We start from the raw sequence: 25,537 nt of genomic DNA, 5'->3' as shown, positions 1-25,537 counted from the left end.
ACCCCTGTCAGAACAATCAGTCTCACCCTCCTTTCCTGAGTTGTTATCCCCCATTAACATAAATTCACTACTCCCTAAGGTTCCTATCTAATCTTTCGAGTTGCTTTTGTCAGTTTGATCCCATATAAATAGTTCTTAAAAGAGTGTAATACTTAAGGCAGAACTTTTTTACTACTTAAGCTAAACTGTTGTTTGGTTTTAAAGAAGACTGCAAAGAATATTTTGGTTCAAGTTTTAAAGATTATCTAACGGTAATAATTTCAGGGGTTTGTCCAACGTCATGGCTGCAGGAAGTCTGGAGTCCATGAGAATTTGAAATTTTGTTCTGCATTTTCCCCATTTTGATCAGGATTCTTCTATGGAATCTTTGATCAAAATGTTCAGTAATGGTAGCGGGGCACCATCTAGCTCTTCTGGTCTCATGGGAAACGAGGCAGTTGTTTATGGAAGCAATTAGCCACACATTTCATATCGTTTTCCTATTCCTGACTCTCCTTCTTCCTCTATTGTTCTGGGTGAACAGAGACCAATTGTTGTGCTTTGGATGGCCAGTCGAAAGCTTTTAGGACTCTAGGACTCTAGGTACTACACATCAAACTGGAAGGTAGACCAGAGGCACTAAACATGTTATTAGGCCAATTAACTGGGTGTCCCATGAAGTCAAGACCCTAAACCTCCAATCCAAGAAACCAAATCCCATGAGAATTTTGGTTGTACATAAGCAGCTTCTGCAGCTATCCTTTTTGTTGTTATTGTAAATACAGCTATCACACAACTTTTGCCAGCTCAGCTTTTTACAGGTGTACGACTTACTGACAGCCGCTAGAGTAATCAGCTGTGCAGCCCTACCCTTAATCAATGCAATATTTCCATCATCCTTAACCCCTCCATTCCACGTCCCTGGTAACCACTAATAAACTTTGTTCTCTATATATTTGCCTTTTATTGTCTTTTTATGTAAGTGAGATTTTGATTATGTAAGTATGGTTTTGATTTACATCTCTCTGGTGGATAATATTTGTCCTTTTTGATTGATTTCTTTTACTCAGCGTAATCCCTTCTAGCTCCAACCATATTGTAGCATTAGGTTATGCATTCATTATGTTATGCATTCATCTATTGATAGGCATTTCAGGAAACCCTGGTGGCGTAGTGGTTAAGAGCTACGTCTGCTAACTAAAAGGTCAGCAGTTCGAATCTACCAGGTGCTCCTTGGAAGCTCCATGGGGCAGTTCTACTCTGTCCTACAGGGTCACTATGAGTTGAAATTGACTCGGTGGCAATGGGCCTGATTTGGTTTGGTTTACTGATAGGCATTTAGGTTGTTTCTACATTTTTTGCTATCGTGAATAGTGCTGCGATGAGCATTGGTGTAAAAGTCCCTGAGTCTTAGCTTTCAAGTCTTTTGGGTATATACCTAGGAGTGGAATTGCTGGGTTATTTGGGTTTTTATGGTGATAGTTCTGTTTTTCCTTTGTTGAGGAACCACCACACTCTTTTCCACAATGACTGTACCATTTTTCATTCCCACCAGGAATAGGTAAGAGTTTGAATTTTGCCACACCCTGGTCAACATTTGTTGTCTTCTTTATTTTAGCCATTTTAAGAACTAAAAAAACCAAGCCAATTGCTGTTGAGTTGATTCTGACTCATAGCAACCCTATAGGACAGAGTAGAACTGCCCCTATAGGGTTTCTTAGGCTATAATTTTTATGGAAGCAGACCATCACATCTTTGTCCCAGAGAGTGGCTGGTGGATTCGAACTGCCAACTTTTCGGTTATCAGTCGAGTGTTTAACCACTGTGTCACCAGGGCTTATTTAAATTGTTTCTGGTATTTAAATATTTTACTGTGAAACATACATCGCCTACATATGTTAATTAATTTACACATTGTGTGGTACCTGTTTGCCAAAGTGTCCAGAGAACTATCTTGAATTTAATTTTAAAAGCTTCATCTTAAGTACAACTGACTTTAGCTCAGAGACGGACAGTAATCTGTTTGGTGCTAAATTGAGGAGTAATACTCAAGACACAAAATGATGTAAGGATTTGGACTAAATCACTATCTGGTAGGACTTAAGAGGTAATTCACTCTCGAACCTTTCTCTTTTTCCCTTGAAAGTCGTGGTAATTAGAATTTGTGATATCTGGGTTAAATTTTTTAAAGTCAAAACCTAGTTTAGACTGTAATTAGAAATATGTTTAAATTTAAGTCATAATTTTTTAAAGCTATAATTGCAATACAACCATATTACAGAAAGCCTGAAAAATAGCATAGAAAAAATTACAATCCTAGTGGTATGCAGTTACCAGTTATTGAATGCTTGTTCTGTAACATTCGGTGTTTCATACATAATTTCTTTTAATTTTCAAAATAACCCTACAAGGAAGATATTTTACCCCCATTTTACAGTTGTGCAAGGTGAGGCTCAAATATGTTAAATAGCTTGCCTCAGGTTGCATAGCTACTTAGTGGCAGCCTTGGGGCATCAATTTGGGTCTCTGTGACCTCAGAGCTTATGTTCTTTACCCCACATTGCTCCCGGTATATTTCCCAGTGAATGTGGTATCCCTCCCCCCTCCTTTATAGCTTTAATTATATGGTATATAATTTTTTTTGTCTGCCTTAAGAATGTTTTTATCTTTTTAATGATGATTCTTATCTGAATAAATTATTAGTATGATGGCTACCAGATGGTGATTTTATAATTCTGTCAAAATGTCCTTGGTATCTAGCTTACAACTGTCTTTATTGGAAAGTAATAGAGTACACAAGTCCTTGGGTGGTGCAGACAGTTTGCACTCAGCTACTGACTTAAAGGTTGGTAGTTGAAAGCTACCTAGGGATACTGCAGAAGAAAGGCCTGGGGGTCTGCTTCTATAAAGGCTACAGCCAAGAAAACCCTGTGGAGCAGTTGTACTTTGTAACACCTGGGGTTGCAATGAGTCGGAATTGACTTGAAGGCAACAGACTTGGATTTTTGTAGTTCAAAAAAGTATACAGTTTCCCTGATTCAGAGATGACCAAAAAGAGGGAACCCTGCTTAACTGACCATCTAGTAAACTAACCGTTCAACTTTCTTTCTTCTTTTTCTTCAAAATCTATGTTGAGTGTCTGTCATTTGTAAGAGGCTGTGTTTCGTGGGGGAAAGTGAAGATGATTCAGATACTGATCTTGTCCGTAAAATGTTGTAGAGAAGACGACCTCATAAAAGGGAAAGAGGGAAAAGAGAATAATATTTACTGAGCATCTTCTAGATGCTAGTTTTTATACATTCTTTTAAAAATTATTTGGGTAACTTCTATGTCAGATGAGGAGCCCTGGTGGTGCAGTGGTTAGCTTGATTGCTAACGAAAAGGTTGGCAGTTTGAATCCACGAACTGCTCCTTGGAAACCCTATGGGGCAGTTCTGCTCTGTCCTATAGAGTTGCCATGAGTCGGAATCTACTTGACGTCAGCGGGTTTGGTTTTGGTTTATTCTCACATTACAGAAGAGAAACTGGGTTCTGAGGGATTAAATTACTTGCCCAAGGATATATATCTAGTAATTGCAGTAAGTGACTAATTTGGGATTCAGTCTCATCAGTATATACTCCTTCCCACTGTACCATGCCAATTTCAGTATACATGCATTTTCCTTAACCCTCCTAATAACCTTGTAAGTTTGAACGTCATTTTTATGGATGAGCATACTGATACTCAAAGGTTAAATGACTTCTCAAGGTGACAAAGCCAGTGATTTGGCTGACTCTAATGCTGCTATGGGGCCCTGGTGGCACTGTGGTTAGGAGCTCAGCTGCTAACTAACCATCTCTTGCAGTTCAAATCCACCAGCCACTCATTGGAAACTGTATGGGGGCAGTTCTGCTCTGCCATCATAGGCTTGCTATGAGTCAGAATTGACTCCATGGCAGTAGGTTTGGCTTGTAACGGGAATGCCTCTATCTACTCTTCTCACTATATAAGTGTAAAAGATTTCCGCTATGTAAGTGTAAAAGTTTGTTACACTTTTTAGAGGTGAAGGATACAGATCAGGTGGTCTCAAATTTCAGATGAATAAGATCTCTGTCAACTGGGAATGTCAGTAGGCTTCATGAAGATGACTTGAGCTAGCCTTGAAGAATAGGTAAGCATTGAATATGTACAAGTAGAAGGAAAGGAACAAGATGAGCAAAAGTTCTTTAGTAAGGGTTGTACTCATCAGTAAATAAATATTGAATTAATGCTTATTCAGCACAGGGGCCCTCATGGTGCGGTAGATAAAGCCTTGGCTGCTAACCAGAAGGTCAGCAATTTGAACCTATCAGCTGCTCCACAGGAGAAAAATGTGGCATTCTGCTTCCATAAGGATTTCTTGTTGTTAGGTCCCGTCGAATCAGTTCCGACAAGTAGCAACACTGTGTACAACAGAATGAAACACTGCCCGGTCCTGTACCATCCTCACAGTCATTGTTATGCTCGAGCCCATTGTTGCTACCACTGTGTCAGTCCACCTCACTGACCGTCTTCCTATGTTTGGTTGACCACCCACTTTACCAAGCATGATGTCTGTCTCCAGGGACTGATCCCTCCTGATAACATGTCCAAAGTACGTGAGACAAAGTTTCGCCATCCTTGCTTCTAAGGAGCATTCTGGCTGTACTTCCAAGACAGATTTGTTCGTTCTTCTGGCAGCTCATGGAATGTTCAATATTTTTTGCCATTTCCATAGTTCAAAGGCGTCAGTTCTTCTCTGGTCTTCCTTATTCATTGTCCAGCTTTTGTATGCATATGAGGCGATTGAAAATATGGCTTGGGTCAGGTGTACCTTAGTCCTCAAAGTGGCGTCTTTGCTTCTTAACCCTTTAAAGAGGGCTTTTATGGCAGATTTGCTCAATGTAATGCATTGCTTGATTTCTTGACTGCTGCTTCCATGGGCATTGATTGTGGATCCAAGTAAAATGAAATCTTTGACAACTTCAGTATTTTCTCTGTTTATCATGATGTTGCACATTGGTCCAGTTGTGAGGATTTTTGTTTTCTTTATGTTAAGGTGCAATCCATACTGAAGGCCTTGGTCTTTGGTCTTCATTAGTAAGTGCTTCAAGTCCTCTTCACTTTCAGCAAGCAAGGTTGTGTCATCTGCATAATGCAGGTTGTTAGTGAATCTCCCTCCGATCCTGATGCTGTGGTTCTTCATAACATGTCTTCCAAATTCCTTGACGTGGACGAGTGCTTACAGTGTTGCATCTGTTTGTTGAAACATCTCAGTTGGTATTCTGTCAATTCCTGGAGCCTTGTTTTTTGGCACTGCCTTCAGTGCACCTTAGACTTCTTCCTTTAGTATCATTGGTTCTTGATCATACGCTACCTCTTGAAATGGTTGAATGTCGACAAGTTCTTTTTGGCTCAGGGACTCTGCATGTTCTTCCATCTTCTTCTGATGTATCCTGTGTTGTTCAATATTTTGTCCGTAGAATCTTTCAGAATTGTAATTCGAGGCTTGAATTTTTCTTCAGTTCTTTCAGCTTGAAAAAATGCTAAGTGTGTTTTCTTTTATTTTTCTAACTGCAGTTCTTCACACATTTTATTAAAAAACTTTATTTTGTATTTTTGAGCCACCCTTCGAAATCTTTTGTTTAGCTCTTTTCATCATGTCTTCCGTTCCCTTTAGCTACTCTGTGTTCGAGAGCAAGTTTTGAAGTCTCTTCTGACATCCTTTTGGGGCTACAGAGGTAATAAAACCAACAAAAATCCCTGCTCTTATGGAGTTTACCTTGTTGTTGGTGGAGACAGATATTATTCCAAGGAAATAAAAAATATAATAGAAGGCGATATGTGTTCTAGAGGAGAAGACAGCTAGGGAGTGCTGGTAGCGGGAGTGAGGATTGATAGGCTGCAATTTTGAATAAGGTGCTTGGGAAGGCCTCACCGAGAAAGTGACATTTGAGCATCACAGATTCACTTGACAGAGGATAAATGACCTAAGGTCTCATTCCAGAAGAGAGTTTAGTTCCAGTTAACTGCTTTCTTTTCTGTGTTCATTGGCTCTTCTTACAGGGCAAGGCCATTCTTTTTAGCAGTTTCCCTGTGCCTTTGTGTTCTATCTAGTTTTCTCTGCTTTGGATATCTTTGAGTAAAGATTTGGCTATATTAAATAGATTTCCTAAAAGTAAGATCTGTTCTATGCAGAACCTTAGGTAAATTGGTACCTAAGATATTCTAATGAAATATCAGTTTATTCAAGTTCTTAAGGAAAGGCTAGACAGTGTTTTTCGTACTGAGTTGAGACTTAATGCGTCATAAATCAATTCAGTGAGAACAGCACTTAAAGAAATATCACAGTACGTTAAACACAGTAGGGATAAATATTATTTCATGAAACTTGTTTCATTTAAACAGATACTATGAACTTGGTCAAGATATAAAATGTGTGTGTGTGCGTGTCTGTGTCTTTATGGGTTATAGTAAAAAAAATTGGAAGCCTCTGGGTTAGGATATGCTGAACTTTTCATGTAGCTTTAGATTTTTTTGCCATGAATAATTAGCACTGTTTCTCCTCCATTTTATTTTTTTGGAGAGCATTGAGGTATTGTTTAGCAAGAGGTATATAAAACAAACTATTACATCAAACGGGCAATATAAAGGAATAATTTCATTTTTTTTGGTGTTTATAATGTAGTGAAGAACTTGTAGGGATGAGATTTGTGTATTTTTATGAGTAAATATGATTTCATAATGGTGTTAATTATTTATCAAATATATTTTTTTCTATAGGAGTCACACCCCATGGGTTCATGTGGCAAAAGAGCTCCTTGACACAGGATTGTAGAATGATGGTAAGTGATCCATCCACTTTGAACACTAACCTTAGTTTTTTTGGTCTGCATCCTTTCCTCCCTTTCTTATACTTATTTTAATTTATTATCTTTTTTAAATTTTTGATTTATTTAGTTGCTGTTGGGAATATACACAGCAAAACATGTACCAATTCAACCGTTTCTACATGTGCCATTAGTGACATTGATTACATTCTTCGAGTTGTACAACCATTCTCACCCCCCTTTCCTTAGTTGTTCTTCCTCCATTAACATAAATTCACTGCCCCCTAAGGTTCCTACTTAATGTTTTGAGTTGCTGTTGTCAATTTGATCCCATATAGAAAGTTCTTAAAAGAGTGTAATGCTTAAGGTAGAACTTCTTTACTAGTGAAGCAAAACTATTTTTTGGTTTTAAGAAGACTTCAGGGGATATTTTTGGTTTAAGGTTTGAGGATTATCTCAGGGCAGTAGTTTCAGGTGTTCAGCCAAACTGCATTGCTTCAGGAAGTCTGGATTCTATAAGAATTTGAAATTCTGTTCTCCAGTTTTCTTCTTTTGATTGGAATTCTTCTTTAGAGTCTTTGATCAAGATGTTCAGTAATGGTAGCCGGGCACCATCCAATTCTTCTGATCTCATGGCAAAGGAGGCAGTTGTTCATGGAGGCAATTAGCCACACATTCCATATCCTCCTCCTATTCCTGAAGCTCCTTCTTGCACTGTTGCACCACGTGAATAGAGACTAATTGTTGTGCCTTAGATGGCTGCTTGTAAACTTTTAAGACCCCAGGCACTACGCACTGAACTCGGAGATAGAAAAGAAGCACTAAAAACATTATTAGGCCAGTTAACTGGGATTTCCCATGTGACCATGACCCTAAACCTCCAAACCCAGAAACCAAGTCCCAAAAGCTTTTTGGTTGTAGATAAGCAGCCTCAGCAGCTACTCTTTATTTTTGTTATCTTTGTAAATACATCTATGATATAGCTTTTGCCAATTCAACTTTTTACAGGTGTGCAACTTATTGTCAGCAATTACAATAATTGCCTGTGCACCTCTACCCTTAATCAGCACGATGTTTCCAACACCATTAACCACCCCTTTCTCCTGGCCCTGATAACCACTACTAAACTTTATTCTCTATATATTTGCCTTTTCTTATCTTTTCGTATAAGTGAGGTCATACAATATTTGTCCTTTTACGATTGACTTATTTCACTCAGCATAATGTCTTTCAGCTCCATCCATGTTGTAGCATGTATAAAGACTTCATTTTTCTCCTGTTGGCTGAGAAGTATTCCGTTGTATGTATGTACCACATTTTGTTTATCTGTTGTCGGGCATTTAGGTTGTTTCCATCTTTTGGCTATTGTGAATAATGCTGCAGTGAACACTGGTGTATAAGTCTCTGTTGCAGTCTCTCATTTCAAGTCTTTTGGGTGTATACCTGTGAGTGGAATTGCTGGGTCATATGGTAGTTCTATTTTTAGTTTTTTGAGGAACCGCTACACTGTTTTCCACAACGGCTGTACTATTTTGCATTCCCACCAACAGTAGGTTGTCGTTAGGTGCTGTTGAGTTGGTTCTGACTCGTGGCAATTTCCCTACATCCTTGCTGACATTTGTGTTCTGTTTTTTTTTTTGTGTCTTAGCTATCCTAGTGGGAGTGAAATGTTATCACATTGTGATTTTGATTTGCATCTTCTCTGAGGGCTAAGGATGCTGAGCATCTTCTTACGTGTTTGGTGGCCATTGCACGTCCTCTTTGGTGAAATATCTATTCTTTTTATGATTTAGTTATTTGTCTTTTTGTTGTTAAGTTGTAGAAATTTTCATTTATTGTCTTTTTTAATGTAATATTTGTTACATACAAGAGACTCTATGGAACACATTTGTTATAAAGCTCAACAAGAGAGTGAAGAGCCGTGAATGAACTATTCAACTTGAGCACCCAGGAATTGTTGCCACTACTCAAGCTAACCTTTGTGGACCAAGGGCAAGAGTACAAGTAGAAGCCAGTTTCTTTTATGCCGTAATATTAAAAAGTTATAACTCAATCCATGCCAACAACCTTGTCTATTTTTGTACCTACGGGCCATCCAGCTCTTAAAGGAGCTGTGGTCTCTGGAGGCAAGCAGGGTGGAAGCTGGGGCAGCGCTGTGTTTTGAGTCTGGGATGGGGACTGATTTGGTCAAACTTCCCAGAGAGCCTGGGCAGGCAGATTCCGCTCCTGCACACTTCACTTTTTCTAACTCAAGATTTTCAGGTAGTTCTAAGTATTTTTCTGAATTACCCCTTAAACAGAGGGGAAGGAGGGAATGCAGTTATGTAGGGGAATCCAATGTGCCTAAACACCTGGTTAGAGTGATTTGGGGTGGGCAGTCTTAAACAAAAGCAGCTCTTAACTCTGGTTTCCAAGACAGAAACTGTGATTTGCACTCTTCTCTCCCCATTGTTTGGCCTGAGAGGACCCAGTTCAGTTTGTGAATCCCTCTCTTAATTCGTGTTCACCCAGTTTTTGTTGGTGTTACGTGCTGTTGAGTCAGTTTCAACTCATGGTAAAACCCTGTGTAAAACAGAATGAACTGCTGCCTGGACCTTCACCATCCTCATGATTGTTGTTACGCTTGAGCCCATTGTTACAGCCACTGTGTAAATCCATCTCAACAAGGGTCTTCCTCTTTTTCACTGACCCTCTAATTTACCAAGCATGATGTCCTTCTCCAGGGACTGATCCCTCCTGATAACATGTCCAAGGTATATGAGACATAGTCTCGCCATCCTTGCTTCTAAGGAGCATTCTGGTTGTACTTCTTCAAAGATAGAATTATTCACTTTTTTAGTGGTCCATGGTATATTCAATAGTCCTCACCAACACCATAATCGAAAGGCATCAGTTCTTCTTCAGTCTTCCTTATTCATTGTCCAGCTTTCGCATGCACATGAGGCAGTTGAAAACACCATGGCTTGGGTCAGGTGCACCTTAGTCCTTAAAGTGACATCTTTGCTTTTTAACACTTTAAAGAAGTCTTTTGCAGCAGATTTGCCCAATGCAGTGTGTCGTTTGATTTCTTGACTGCCGCTTCCATGAGCGTTGGCTGTGGATCCAAGTAAAATGAAATCCCTGACAGCTTCAATATTTTCTTCATTTATCATGATGCTGTTTATTGGTCCAGTTGTGAGTATTTTTGTTTTCTTTATGTTGAGGCGCAATCCATACTGAAGGCTGAAGTCTTTCATCTTTATCAGTAAGTACTTCAGGTCCTCTGCACTTTGACTCAGGTACCTATTATCTTTAGGATTTGCTCTTTTTGGTAGGTGGGACTTTCTGAAGTGTGAGGCCCATGGCAGGGGCCCTTCTCATTGGGATATTAGGGCAGCAGTGCATCTACTCATGTATTTCTTCCCTATCCCATCCTTCCCACACTCCGCACCCATCCTCAGTTTATGATTTTTCATATCTGTCATTTAAGATCATTTTCCTTCTGTCTGCTATATCCATAGAATTTCCTACAGTGATGGTCTTTTGCTCATAGATTTTGTTTTTGTTTTCCTGAGGGTGTCTTTTTTTTTTTTTAATTGTGTTTTAGGTAAAAGTTTAGAGCAAATCAGTTTTTCATTCAAAAATTTCATACACAAATTGTTTTGTGACATTCATTGCAATTCCTGCAATGTGTTAGCACTCTCCGCCTTTCCCTTTCCACCCTGGGTTCTCTGTGTCCATTAGTCTAGTTTTTCTCTCCCTTCCTACCTTCTTGTCTTTGCTTTTGGGCAGGTGTTGCCTGTTTGGTCTTGTACACTTGATCAAACTAAGAGGCAGTTCCTCACATGTGTTATATTGTTTGTTTCATAGGTCAGTCTAATCTTTCGCTGAAAGGTGGAATTTGGGAGTGGCTTCAGTTCTGAGTTGGCAGGGTGTCTGGGGGCCATATTCTTGGGGATTCCTTGAGTCTCTGTCAGACCAGTAAGTCTGGTCTTTTTTTGTGAATTTGAATTTTGTTCTACATTTTTCTCCTACTCTGCCTAAGACCCCCTGTTATGGTCCCTGTCAGAGTGGTCGGGGTAGTAGCTGGGCACTGTCTAGTTCTTCTGGTCTCAGGCTGGTGGATGCTGCGGTTCACATGGGCCATTAGTTCTTTGGACCAGTCTTTCCCTTGTGTCTTTGGTTTTCTTCATTCTCCTTTGCTCTGAACGTAATGGGACCAATCGACGTTATCTTAGATGGCCTCTCACAAGCTTTTAAGATCCCAGACACTACTCACCAAAGTAGGATGTAGAACATTTTTTTAAAAAATAATTTTTATTGTGCTTTAAGTGAAAGTTTACAAGTCAAGTCAATCTCTCACATATAAACTTATATGCGCCTTACTGGATACTCCCAATTACTCTCCCTCTAATGAGACAGCCCGCTCCCTCCTTCCAGTCTCTTTTCGTGACCGTTTTGCCAGCTTTTTTTAACCCACTCTATTTTCCCATCTCCCCCCCAGACAGGAGATACCAACATAGTCTCAAGTGTCCACCTGATGCAAGTAACTCACTCCTCATCAGCATCTCTCTCCACATTGTCTAGTCCAATCCATGTCTGACGAGTTGCCTTTGGGAATGGTTCCTGTCCTGGGCCTATGGAAGGTTTGGGGACCATGACCGCCGGGATCCTTCTAGTCTCAGTCAGACCATTAAGTCTGGTCTTTTTATGAGAATTTGGGGCCTGCATCCCACTGTTCTGTTCCTTCAGGGGTTCTCTGTTGTGTTCCCTGTCAGATCAGTCATCGGTTGTGGCCAGGCACCATCTAGTTCTTCTGGTCTCAGGATGACGTAGTCTCTAGTTAATGTGGCCCTTTCTGTCTCTTGGGCTCATAATTACCTTGTGTGCTTGGTGTTCTTCATTCTCCTTTGATCCAGGTGGGTTGAGACTCATTGATGCATCTTAGATGGCCGCTTCCCAGTGTTTAAGACTCCAGACGCCACACTTCAAAGTGGGATGCAGAATGTTTTCTTAATAGATTTTATTTTGACAATTGACTTAGATGTCCGCTGAAACCATGGTCCCCAAACCCTTGCCCCAGCTTTGCTGACCTTCGAAGCATTCAGTTTATTCAGGAAACTTCTTTGCTTTTGATGTAGTCCAGTTGTGCTGACCTTCCCTGTATTGAGTGTTGTCCTTCCCTTCACCTAAAGTAGTTCTTGTCTACTATCTAATTAATAAATACCCCTCTCCCACCCCGCCCCTCGTAACCACAAAAGAATGTGTTCTTCTCAGTTTAAACTATTTCTCAAGATCTTATAATAGTGGTCTTATACAATATTTGACCTTTTGCAACTGACTAATTTCACTCAGCATAATGCCTTCCAGGTTTCTCCATATTGTGAAATGTTTCACAGATTCCTCACTGTTCTTTATCAATCCGTAATATTCCATTGTGTGAATATACCATAATTTATTTATCCATTCATCGGTTGATGGGCACCTTGGTTGCTTCCATCTTTTTGCTATTGTAAACAGTGCTGCAGTAAACATGGGTATGCATATATCTGTTCGTGTAAAGGCTCTTATTTCTCTAGGATATATTCCAAGGAGTGGGATTGCTGGGTCGTATGGTAGTTCTATTTCTAGCTTTTTAAGGAAGCGCCAAATCTATTTCCAAAGTGGTTGTACCATTTTACATTCCCAGCAGCAGTGTATAAGTGGATGTAGAACATTTTTTTAGTGAACTCTGTAATGCTAGTTAACCTAGATGTCCCCTGAGACCACAATCTCCAGCCCTCAGCCCCAGTAACTCAGTCCCTCAAGGTGTTTGGTTGTGTCTAGGAAGCTTCTATGACTTTGATTTAGTCAAATTGTGCTGACTTCCCCTATACTGTGTGTTGTGTTTGTCTTCACCAAAGTTAACACTTGTCTACTATCTAGGTAGTGATTTCCCTTCCCTACATCTCTCCTCCCTCATAACCATCAAAGATTGTTTTTTTCTCTATGTAAACCTTTTCTTGGGTTTTTTAAAGTAGTGGTCTCATACAGTATTTTCCCTTTTGTGATTGACTTACTTCAGTCAGCATAATGTCCTCCAGATGCGTCCGTGTTGTGAGATGTTTCACAGGTTCATCATTGTTTTTTATCATTGCTTAGTATTCCATCGTGTGTATGTACCATAATTTGTTTATTCATTCTTCTGTCGATGGGCACTTAGGTTGTTTTCATCTTTTTGCTGTAATGAACATGGATGTGCCTATGTCTTTTCGTGTGACAGCTCTTATTCCTCTAGGATATATTCCTAGTAGTGGGGTTGCTGGATCGTATGCTATTTCTGGCTTTTTAAGGAGGAGCCATATCGTTTTCCATAATGGTTGTACCATTTTATATTCCCACCAGTAGTGCATAAGACTTTCAGTCTCCCTGTTTCCTCTGTAACATTTGTTGTTTTCTGTTTTTTTTGATCAGCCCCAGTAACACTGGGGTGAGATAGTATCTCATTGTAGTTTTGATTTGCATTTCTCTAATGGGTAGTGATTGAGAGTATTTCCTTACGTCTCTGTTAGCCACCTGTATGTCTTCCTTGGTGAAGTGTCTGTTCATATCCTTTGCTCATTTTTTTTTTTTAAATAATTTTTATTGAGCTTTAAGTGAACGTTTACAAATCAAGTCAGTCTGTCACATATAAGCTTATATACACCTTACTGCATACTCCCACTTACTCTCCCCCTAATGAGTCAGCCCTTCCAGTCTATCCTTTCGTGACAATTTTGCCAGTTTCTAACCCTCTCTACCCTCCTATCTCCCTTCCAAACAGGAGATGTCAACACAGTCTGAAGTGCCCACCTGATACAAGTAGCTCACTCATCATCAGCATCTCTCTCCAACCCATTGTCCAGTCCCTTCCATGTCTGATGTCCTTTGCTCATTTTTTAATTGGATTATTTGTCTGTTTATTGTAACCAAAAAAAAAAAAAAAAAACCAAACCCAGTGCTGTTGAGTCGATTCCGACTCATAGTGACCCTAGAGGACAGAGTAGAACTGACCCGAAGAGTTTCTAAGGAGTGCCTGGTGGATTCGAATTGCCGACCCTTTGACTAGCAGCTGTAGCATTTAACCACTATGCCACCAGGGTTTCCATTTATTGTAAAGGTGTTGGATTTTCCTATAGGTTTTAAAGATAAGACCTTTGTTGGATGTGTCATAGGCAAAAATTTTTTCCCAGTCTGTAAATTCTCTTTATTTTTTGGTGGAGTTTTTTGATAAGCAGAAATGTTTAATTTGTAGAAGATTCCATTTATCTAGCTTATCTTCTGGTGTTTGTGTATTGTTAATTGTGGTTTGTATCCTGTTTATTTCTGGATTTGATTTGCAAATATATACATACAATAAGTAGATAGGATTTTCACATTTTTATTCTTGAAAGAGATTGAACTGTAACTTTCTTGTATTATCCTTTTTAGGTTTATTCAGGCCTCATAAAATGAGCTGCGATGTGTTCCTTCTTGTTTATTCTCTCAAGTTGGATCCAACTCAGGGTGACCTTCTGTATAATAGAGCAAAATGTTGCCTGGTCCTTCTTCATGTGATTACTAGTTCATTGTTCTGGCTATAGTATTAGTCCATCTCTTTGAGGATTTCCCTTGTTTTTGCGGACCCTCTACTTTACCAGACATGATGTCCTTTTCTAGTAGTGAGCCAACATCTTGCCATCCTTGCTCCAGGAATCATTCTGGTTGTATTTTTTCTAAGACTGGTTTGTTTGTTTTTCTCACAGTCAGTGGTATTTTCATTATTCTTCACCAACACCACAATTCAAGTGCTTCAGTTCTTCTATCTCATGGGTCATTAAAAAGACAGGATAAAAGAAAAAAGACCAAAATGGGTGTCAGAAGAGACTCTGATGCTTGCTCTTAGTGCAGAGTAGCTGAACAGAAGAAATGAAGTAAAAGAATGAACAGAAATTTCAAGAGGGTGGCTTGGGAACACAAGGTGAAGTATTATGAAATGTGCAAAAGACCTGGAGTTAGGAAAACCAAAAGGAAGGACATGATGAATATTTCTCAAGCTAAAACTGAAGAGAAAATTCAAGCCTCGAGTTGCATTACTGAAAGATTGTATGGGCAAAAAATTGAATAACACAGGAAGCATCAAAGAAAGATGCAAGGAATACACAGAGTACCAAAAAGAGTTGGTCGACATTCAACCTTTTTTATTTCCTGGAAGAATTAAATGTAGTTTGCATTCTTAGTTAGGAGAATTCACTAATGAAGCTCATTGGGTCTGGATTTTCTTCTTTGGGTTTCATTTTTTTTTAATAGATACTTAGTTTTTGGTTTCTTTATATGTCAAGATTTGCTAAGTTGTGTTTTTCAAGGAATTTGTTTCATCTAAATTTGAAAATTCATTGATAAATAACATTATTTATAATAGTCCTTTAACTTTTTAATGTCTGTAGATTCTAGAATCTGTAGTAATATCTGTTTCCTCCCCTTGCCTCCCCCATATTAGTTATTTTTACCTGTCTCTTTTTTTCTTGCCATCAGCCAAATCATTTGCCATTGTGTGGATTCTAACACATGGTGACCACATATGTGGAGAGCAGTATTGCACTCTATAGGGTTTTCAAGACTGTGACCTTTTGGAAGCAGATGGTCAGGGCTTTCTCCCAAGGAGCCTCTGGGTAGGTTCAAGCTGCCAACCTTTTGGTTAGTAGTTGAATGCTTAGCTGATTTTGCCACCCAGGTTCCTTTTATCATCAATGGGTTTATAAATTTTATTGTTGTTGTTGTTAGGTGCTGTTGAGTTGGTTCCAAATCATAGTTACCCTATGTACAACAGAATGAAACACTACCTGGCCCTGCACCACTCTCACAATAATTACTTTTGAGCCCATTGCTGCAGCCCTCTTGTTGAGGGTCTTCCTTTTTTTCGCTGACCTACTATACCAGCCATCATGTCTTTCTCCAGGAACTGGTCCCTTGGGATAACATGTCCAAAATATGTAAACAAATAAGTTTTCTTAGTGTATACAAATAACCAACCTTTGGTTTTATTGATTTTTCCCTATCATACATTTGTCTTGTATTTTATTGATTTTTTTTCCCCGTGTTTATTATTGCTTTTCTTCTTTCTTTGGATTTAATATGCCACTCTCTTTGTAGCCTTTTGAAATAGAGACTTAGACTATTGCTTTTCAGCCTGTTTTCTTTCTAATATGTTATTTAAGGTTATTCATTTCCCCTTACACATGGCTTTAGCCATATCCTGAAAGTATTAATATGTGATATTTTTATTATCATACGTTTAAAAGATTTTCTAATTTCCATTATAACTTCTTTGATCTATGGTTATTTAAAAATGCGTTGCTTAATATCCAAACCTATGAGGATTATTCTGGGTAGCTCTCTTTGTGCTTCCTATACTTTGAAATTTAGTATAATTGACAGTTTTGGAAAATTCTGTGTGCATTTGGAAAGAATATGTATTCTGCCATTGTTGAGTGCTGAGCTTTTCGGTTATATTAAACTTATTAACTATGTTGTTCAAATCTTCTATGCTGTTACTTTTTTTTTTTTTTGGGTAACTTATTCTGCCAGCTTCTGAAAGAGCTTGTTAAAGTTTTTCACAGTGATTTTGATTGTTCTTTATTTCTCCTTGTAGGTCTGTCAGTTTTTTGCTTGATATGCTATGAGATGCATACATACATAGAATTATTATATTTTCCTGGTTGTTGAGCCTTTTATCACTATGAAATATCCATATCTCTAGCAGTGTTTCTTAAGGACTACTTAGTTTGATGTTGGTATAGCTACTCCATATTCTTTTGGTTGTTTGCCTGCTCCATTTTTTTCCCTATCCTTTTATTTTTTTGTATTGATATATTTTTATTGAGGTGAAATTCACATAGCATACAATTAACCATTTTAAATTGTACAATTTGATGGCACTTAGTACATTCAGATGTCATGTAGCCATCACCTCTGTCTAGTTCCAAAACTTTTCATTATCCCAAAAGGAGTCCCTGTACCCATTAAGTAGTCACTCTTCATTCCCTCTTCCCCTCAGCCTTAATCTGCTTGCTGTCTCTGTTGATTCACCTGTTCTTCATATTTCATGTAAATGGAATCACACAAGTGGATGCTTTGTGTGTGGCTTTTTTCACTCCATGTCTTATTTTTAAAGTTTGTCTATGCTGCATCATGCATTAGTATTTCATTCCCTTCTATGGCTGAATAATATTCCATTGTATGGACATAGGAAACCCTGGTGGTGTTGTGGTTAAGTTCTATGGCTGGTATCCAAAAGGTCAGCAGTTTGAATCCACTAGGCACTCCTTGGAAACTATGGGGCAGTTCTGCTCTGTCCTGTACGGTTGTTATGAGTCAGAATCAACTTGATGGCAATGGTTTTGGTTTGATATGGATGTAGCACATCTTGTTTACCCATTTATCTGGTCAGTGATATTTGGGCCAGTTCCCACTTTGGCTATTGTGAATAGTACTTCTGTGAGCATTCATGTGTACAAGTATTTGTTTGAATACTTGTTTTCAGTTCTTTTGGGTATATAGCTAGGAATTAAACTGTTGGGTCATATGGTAACTTTATGTTTAACTTTTTGAGGAACCACTAAATTGTTTCCCAAAGCAGCTCCCTTCCTTGTAGTTTTAAGGAGTGTCTCTTTCAAACTATGTATTTAGATATTTAATTGAGTCTGATAACTTTTATCTTTTAATTTCTTTTGTTGTTCATGCTTTTGATGTCATATTTAAGAATCTATTGTCAAAAACTAGGTCCAGAAGTATCACTCCTATGTTTTTTCCTTGGAGTTTTATGGTTTTAGTTCTTATATTTAGGTCTTTGATCCATTTTGAGTTGATTTTTATATATGGCATAAGGTATGGGTTCCAACTTCATTCTTTTGTTTGTGGAGATCCAGTGGTACCAGTTGTTTATTGAAAAGGTTATTCTTTCTCCACTGAATGGATTTGACATGCTTGTCAAAAATCAACTGGCCATAGATGTATGGGTTTATTTCTGGATTCTAAATCCTATTCCGTTGTCCCATATGTGTATTCTTATACCAATACCACAGTTTTTTTTTTTTTTTAATTGTAGCTTTATAGTACATTTTGAAATTGAGACATCTGAGTGCTCCTGCTTTGTTCTTGTTTTTCACAATTGTTTTCGCCTTTTGGAGGACCTTGTAGTTCCATAAAAATTTGAGCATTGGCTTTTCCATTTTTCCACATAAGTATGTTGGAATTTTAATGAGAATTGTGTTGATTCTTTGGATAGTTTTGGGTAGTATTGCCATCTTAAAAATATTGTCTTCTAGCCCTTGTATACAGATGGCTTTCCATTTATTTAGGTTTTCTTTTCTTTTTTTTAGAAATGTTTTGTAGTTTTTAGTGTACAGCTCTTTCACTTCCCTGGTTAAATTTATTCCTACGTATTTTATTTACTTATTTATTTTTTAATTTTTATTGTGCTTTAAATGAAAGTTTACAAATCAAGTCAGTCTCTCATAAAGATATTTATATACACCTTGGTACTCACCAAAACCCACTGCTGTGGAGTCAATTCTGACTCATAGTGACCCTATGGGACAGAGTAGAACTGCCCCATAGAGTTTCCAAGCAGCACCTGGCAGATTTGAACTGCTGACCTCTTGGTTAGCAGCCGTAGCACTTAACTACTACGCCACCAGGATTTCCAATACACCTTGGTATATACTCCTAATAGCTCTCCCTCTAATGAGACTGCACAGTCTCTATTTTCGTGTCCATTTGGCCAGCTTCTGACCCCCTCTGCCCTCTCATCTCCTCTCCAGAAAGGAACTACCCACGTAGCCTCATGCATCTACTTGATCCAAGAAGCTCACTCTTCAACAGTAGCATTTTCTATGCCATAGTCCAGTCCAGTCCAATCCCTGTATGAAGAGTTGGCTTTGGGAATGGTTTCTGTCTTGGGCTAACAGAAGGTCTGGGAACCATGACCTCCGGGGTCCTTGCAGCCTCAGTCAGACCATTAAGTCTGGTCTTTTTATGAGAATTTGGGGTCTGCATCCCACTGCTCTCCTGCTCCCTCAGGGGTTCTCTGTTGAGTTCTCTGTCAGAGTAGGCATCGGTTGTAGCCAGGCACCATCTAGTTCTTCTGGTCTCAGGATGATGTAGTCTTTGATTTATGTGGCCCTTTCTGTCTCCTGGACTTATAATTACCTTGTGTCTTTGGCGTTCTTCATTCTCCTTAGCTCCAGGTGGGTTGAGACCAATTGATGCATCTTAGATGGCTGCTTGCTAGTGTTTAAGACCCTAGACGCCACTCTCCAAAGTGGGATGCAGAACGTTATCTTCATTGATTTTATTATGCCAAGTGACTTAGATGTCCGCTGAAACCATGGTCCCCAAGCCCCCACCCCTGCTATGCTGGCCTTTGAAGTGTTCAGTTTGTTCAGGAGACTTCTTTACTTTTGGTTTAGTCTAGTTGTGCTGACCTCTGTATTGTGTGTTGCCTTTCCCTTCACCTAAAATAGTTCCTATTTACTATCTAATTAGTGAAAGCCCCTCTCCCTCCTTCCCTCCGCCCTCTCATAACCATCAAAGACTATTTTCTTCTTTTGTTTAAACTATTACTTGAGTTCTTGTAATAGTGGTCTCATACAATATATGTCCTTTTGCAACTGACTAATTTCACTCAGCATAATGCCTTCCAGATTCCTCCATGTTATGAAATGTGTCATGGATTCATCATTGTTCTTCATCGATGTGTAGTATTCCATTGTGTGAATATACCATAATTTATCCATTCATTGGTGGATGGGCACCTTGGTTGCTTCCATCTTTTTGCTATTGTAAACAGTGCTGCAATGAACATGCGTGTGCATATAGCTGTTCGTTTAAAGGCTCTTATTTCTCTGGGATATATTCCAGGGAGTGGGATTACTGGATCGCCTGGTAGTTCTATTTCTAGCCTTTTAAGGAAGCGCCAAATTGATTTCCAAAGTGGTTGTACCGTTCTACGTTCCCAGCAGCAGTGTCAAAGTGTTCCAGTCTCTCCACAACCTCTCCAACATTTATTATGTTTTTTGGATTAATGCTAGCCTTATTGGAGTGAGATGGAATCTCATTGTAGTTTTGATTTGCATTTCTCCAATGGCTAATGATCGTGAGCATTTCCTCATGTATCTGTTAGCTAGCTGAGTGTCTTCTTTGGTGAAATGTCTCTTCATATCTTTTGCCCATTTTTTAATTGGGTTATTTGTCTTTTTGTAGTTGAGTTTTTGCAGTATCATGTGGATTTTAGAGATCAGGCGCTGATCAGAAATGTCATAGCTAAAAACTTTTTCCTAGTCTGTAGGTAATCTTTTACTCTTTTGGTGAGCATAGGTGTTTGATTTTTAGGAGCTCCCAGTCACCTAGTTTTTCTTCTGCATTGTTAGTAATGTTTTATATACTGTTTATGCCATGTATTAGGGCTCCTAGCATTGTGCCTATTTTTTCTTCCGTGACCTTTATCATTTTAGAGTTTCTGTTTAGGCCTTTGATCCATTTTGAGTTAGTTTTTGTATATGGTGTAAGGTCTTATTTCATTTTTTTGCAGATGGATATCCAGGTATGCCAGCACTGTTTGTTAAAGAGACTGTCTTTTCCCTATTTAACTGACTTTGCGCCTTTGTCAAATATCAGCGACTCATACGTGGATGGATTTATGTCTGGATTCTCAGTTCTGTTCCATCAGTGTATGTATCTGTTGTTGTACCAGTACCAGGCAGTTCAATAGGTTCCGAAATCAGGTAGAGTGAGGCCTCCCACTTTGTTCTTCTTTTTCAGTAATGCTTTACTTATCTGGGGCCTCTTTCTGTTCCATATGAAGTTGGTGATTTGTTTCTCCATCTCATTAAAAAATGTTGGAATTTGGATTGGAATTGCATTGTAACTGTAGATGGTTTTTGGTAGAGTAGACATTTTTACAGTGTTAAGTCTTCCTATGCATGAGCAAGTTATGTTTTTCTACTTACGTAGGCCTCTTTTGGTTTCTCGCAGTTTTCTTTGTATAGGTCCTTCACGTCTCTGGTAAAATTCATTCCTAAGTATTTAATCTTCTTGGTGGCTACTGTAAATGGTATTGATTTGGTGATTTCCTCTTTGATGTTCTTTTGGTGGTGTAGAGGAATCCAACTGGTTTTTGTATGTTTATCTTATATACTGATGCTCTGCTGAACTCTTCTATTAGTTTCAGTAGTTTTCTTGAGGATTCTTTAGGGTTTTCTGTGTATAAGATTATGTCATCTGCAAATAGAGATACTTTTACTTCTTCCTTACCAGTCTGGATGCCCTTTATTTCTTTATCTAGCCTAATTGCTCTGGCTAGGACCTCTCCAGCACAGTATTGAATAAGCGTGGTGATAAAGGGCATCGTTGTGTGGTTCTTGATCTCAAGGGAAATGCTTTCACTCTGCCATTTAGGATGATGTTGGCTGTTGGCTTTGTATAACCAAAGAAACCAAACCCAGTGCCGTCCAGTCGATTCCTACTCAATACTCCTTATTATGTTGAGGAATTTGCCTTCTATTCCTATTTTGCTGAGAGTTTTTATTATGAATGGGTGTTGAACTTGTGTCAAATGCCTTTTCTACATCAATTGATAAGATCTTGTCTTTTGTTTTATTTATATGATGGATTACATTAATTGTTTTTCTAATGTTGAACCATCCCTGCATACCTGGTATGAATGCCACTTGGTCATGGTGAATTATTTTTTTGATATATTGTTGAACTCTCTTGGCTAGAATTTTGTTGAGGATTTTTTCATCTAAGTTCATGAGGGATATATGTCTGTAATTTTCTTTTTTTGTTGTGTCTTTATCTGGTTTTGGCATCAGGGATATGGTGACTTCATAGAATGAATTCGGTAGTATTCCATCCTTTTCTATGCTGAAATACCTTCAGTAGTAGTGGTGTTAACTCTTCTCTGAATGTTTGGTAGTACTTTGCAGTGAGCCTGTCCAGGCCAGGGCTTTTTTTTTTCTTGGGAGTTTTTTGATTACCTTTTCAATCTCTTCTTTTGTTATGGGTTTATTCAGTTGTTCTACCTCTGTTTGTGTTAGGTAGGTAGGTAGTATGTTTCTAGAAATTCATCCATTTCTTCTAGGTTTTCAGATTTGTTAGAGTGCAATTTTTCATAGTAATCTGATATGATTCTTTTAATTTCAGTTGGGTCTGTTGTAATATCGCCCATCTCATTTCTCATTCAGGTTATTTGCTTCCTCTCCTGTTTTTCTTTTGTCAGTTTGGCCAGTGGTTTATCCATTTGGTTAACTTTTTTAAAGAATCAGCTTTTGGTCTTGTTAACTCTTTCAATTGTTTTTTTCTGTTTTCTATTTCATTTAATTCTGCTCTAATTTTTATGATTTGCTTTCTTCTGGTGCCTGAGGTTTTCTTTTGTTCCTCTCTATTTGTTCAAGTTGTAGGGATCATTCTTTGATTTTGGCCCTTTCTTCTTTTTGTATGTGTGCATTTATTGATATAAATTGACCTCTGAGCACAGCTTTTGCTGTGTCCCAAAGGTTCTGATAGGAAGTGTTTTCATTCTCTTTGGATTCTATGAATTCTCTTTTCCTTAATGTCATCTATAACCTAGTCGTTTTTGAGCAGGGTATTATTCAGTTTCCAAGTGTTTGATTTCTTTTCCCTGCTTTTTCTGTTATTGATTTTTACTTCTATGGCCTTATGGTCAGAGAAGATGCTTTGTAATATTTCAGTGTTTGGATTCTGCTAAGACTTGCTTTATGACCTAGTATTTGGTCTATTCTAGAGAATGTTCCATGCGCATTGGAAAAGAAAATATACTTGGCTGCTGTTGGGTGGGGTGTTCTGTATATGTCTGTGAGGGCAGGTTGGTTGATTGTGGCATTTAGATCTTCTGTGTCTTTCGTGAACTTCTTTCTGGATGTTCTGTCCTTCACCGAAAGTGATGGGTTGAAGTCTCCTATTATAATCATGGTGCTGTCTATCTCACTTTTCAGTGCTGTTAGAGTTTGTTTTATGTATCTTGCAGCCCTGTCATTGGGTGCATAAATACTTAATATGGTTATATCCTCCTGGTATATTGGGTATTTTATTCTTTTCAATATTATTATAAATGGAATTCTTTTTTATTTTTTTCCCCAAATTGTGCATTGCTTGTGTATAGAAGCCCACATGATTTTTGTTTGTTGATCTTGTATTCTGTGCTGAATTTATTTCTTAGCTCTGTTAGCTTTCTTGTGGAATCTGAGATTTCTATACATTGTAAGATCATGTCATCTGAATTTTTTGCCTATATTTTGTTGTGTAGAACTCAGCCACGTGACCATCTATCTACAGGAGAGTCTAGGAAATATCTAGCTTTGTACTAGGAGGAAAAGCAAGTGGTTTTGGTGAACGTATGATAGCCTCTGTCACAGGAGGCTCTTACAGTGATTTAGGCTTGAGATAGTAATGACTTAAAACAGGGTGGTAGTGAGTTTGTGGTTTCAAATTATATTTAGCAAATTTAAGGCTCGATATATTATTTAGATTGTGGGCTAATCTAAAAAACGCAAATCCATTGCCAGTGAGTCGATTCTGACTCATAATGACCCTATAGGACAGAGTAGTACTGCCCCATAGGGTTTCCAAGGCTGTAAATCTTTATGGAGGCAGACTGCCACATCTCTCTCCCTTGGAGTGGCTGGTGGGTTTGAACCACCCACCTTTTGGTTAGCAGCTGAACGTTTAATCACTGCGCTACAAGGGCTCTTCTACCTATAACAGAGACCCCAAAATATATTAACTCATACAAGATAGAAGTTTTATCCCTGCTCTCTCCACCTTGTAGTAATAGTACAGACAGCATCAGATCAACTAGGGCTTTACTTTTAGAAACGTGTGAAATATCAGTAAGAACTGACAGCTATCATACCTTACTGAACAGGCTTCTAGCCCATTGTTCTGTGATGTTAGGGAAATTATACCGGTTACATGGCTTCTCATGTAAGTTTCATGATTTGTAAAAATATATGTGAGGACTACCATTCTTAGAATTTTTATGTATTCTTGGTGTTCACTATTAATTTCTCCTTCATACTATCAAGGTCTGTAATAGTGGGAACCGAAGAGAAACATTCTTTATTGAATTATTCAGAGAACTGAAAACCCATTTTAAATAAGATACGAGAATTCCATTTTGTGGAAACTTAGTTTGGATGAATTTTGAAGAGCTTGTGTAAAGTGGGAAGTGCTGTGGAGGTGCAGATATAAATATTTAATAATTGATGCTTGTAAGTATTTCAAGATTATGAGCAAAGGTAAAAGTAGAAGCTATTTAGATTTTTTTAACCTAGGAGAGAGAGAAGAGTTTCTTTTCCCAATCTAGGAACAAGTCTCAGAAATACATAGATAATTTGGCGAACATTCTGAACACTTGCTTTCTTAGATTTATATGCTGCAAAGAGTCAGATATAAAAACTTTTCATTCAAGACGGATGTTCATGTCCTTTACTGAAACGTTTAGTATTTGAATAAGCTCCTGTAAAATCTCCATACAGCACTAGGTGGCACACTGTGACTTTGAATGAAAAAATATATATATATATATATTTTAAGTCTACTGGAAGACAAGAACCTAGGTAAAAATGCTGTTGGAGATAGACATTTATAATGGAATGTAGTATCTCAGACTCATTTATTACATTTTGAACCCTGATACTTAGATGACGATGTTTAAAATTATTGTGCATAAGTTACCACTGGTATTTTTTTAAAAATTAGAATTGGATTATTAAAAATGATTAGAATTACGGGTTTTTACTGAAAGAAGTTCCTTTAGCGTATTACAGAAAAGCATCCGTGCTTTGAATTGGAAATGGTTTTTAGTCAGATGTTGTAGTTAGGTGAGTAGTTATAATGTATTTGTATATGAAAAAATTTGGAATGTGTGTGTGCATGTGTGTATGTGTGTGCTAAGTACAAAAGAACTAGCTTGGTAAAATTTATGGTAGGACTGAAATGTTTATAGAAGAAAAGAATACTACGTTTGCAGTTTTCTGGTCTAGCATGACTATGATATGCTATCACTTGGTAATCCATTTTAATTTCTGGAAACTCATTACTACATGGTGCTTCTTGAATTAGGATATAATTTATGAGATAGTGAATTTTATGATGTGATGTATAACTATATGTATACCTGTAAGATTTTAAAATACAAGTTGTATAAGGGAATTATCTGATAAAGAGCTGAAAGTAGGCTATGTATTTAAACTTGTCCATCTGGCCTGCAATAGAGAGAAAGGTTGATACTTCTTGGTTAAAACAATGCTTAGCTAAATGATAAATGCCAGCATAAATTAGAATTGATTTATAATCTTGGGAGATAATGTTAAGCTAAAGAAGGTTTCACGGTGTTACAGTTTGGAAAGTGTGGGAGTACACAGAGAAGAGATAATTCAAGACTTTTTCAAATCTGGAGGGTACAGGATGGACCTGGGAGAGTGCACAGATAAAATGAGTTCCAGTGAAAGCTTAATGACTCAGGTAAGCAGATGCCATGTGGATATCCAGGATAAGGTCAGAGGAGTGAAGGAATGTGGGCGTAGGTGTGTTATGCTGTAGATGTAAAAACAAAGTTCTGGAGAGGAAAATTTGGGTTAGCCTCTCAGTACGGGGTATTAGAGTAGAAGATAGCAGTCTTTGTTTTCCCAATAGTTTGGGCTAGTTGATTGGTTTACTCATCGTTTGTGTA

The 25,537-nt window shown here is 38.2% G+C and overlaps 1 protein-coding gene across 11 annotated transcripts in view; it reads left to right on the top strand.

The window, feature by feature from the left end:
* SCAPER (S-phase cyclin A associated protein in the ER) overlaps nt 1–25,537 on the top strand; it is a 492,396-nt gene that overhangs the window by 5,380 nt on the left and 461,479 nt on the right. For 10 of the 11 annotated variants that reach the window (XM_023552952.2, XM_023552948.2, XM_023552950.2 and 7 more), the window contains one exon: nt 6,761–6,822. In XM_023552952.2, the coding sequence (XP_023408720.1) occupies nt 6,781–6,822 (42 nt within the window). In that variant the 5' untranslated portion in view covers nt 6,761–6,780. Of the gene's footprint in view, nt 1–5,657; nt 5,719–6,760; nt 6,823–25,537 lie in introns of all 11 variants that reach the window. The other variant, XM_064267222.1, reaches the window with a different exon arrangement.

This window comes from Loxodonta africana, chromosome 13 (genome assembly GCF_030014295.1).
Source record: "Loxodonta africana isolate mLoxAfr1 chromosome 13, mLoxAfr1.hap2, whole genome shotgun sequence".
NCBI lineage: Eukaryota > Metazoa > Chordata > Mammalia > Proboscidea > Elephantidae > Loxodonta > Loxodonta africana.
Note: the sequence above shows the minus strand (reverse complement) of the source record. Positions and strands in the feature narration are given on the sequence as shown.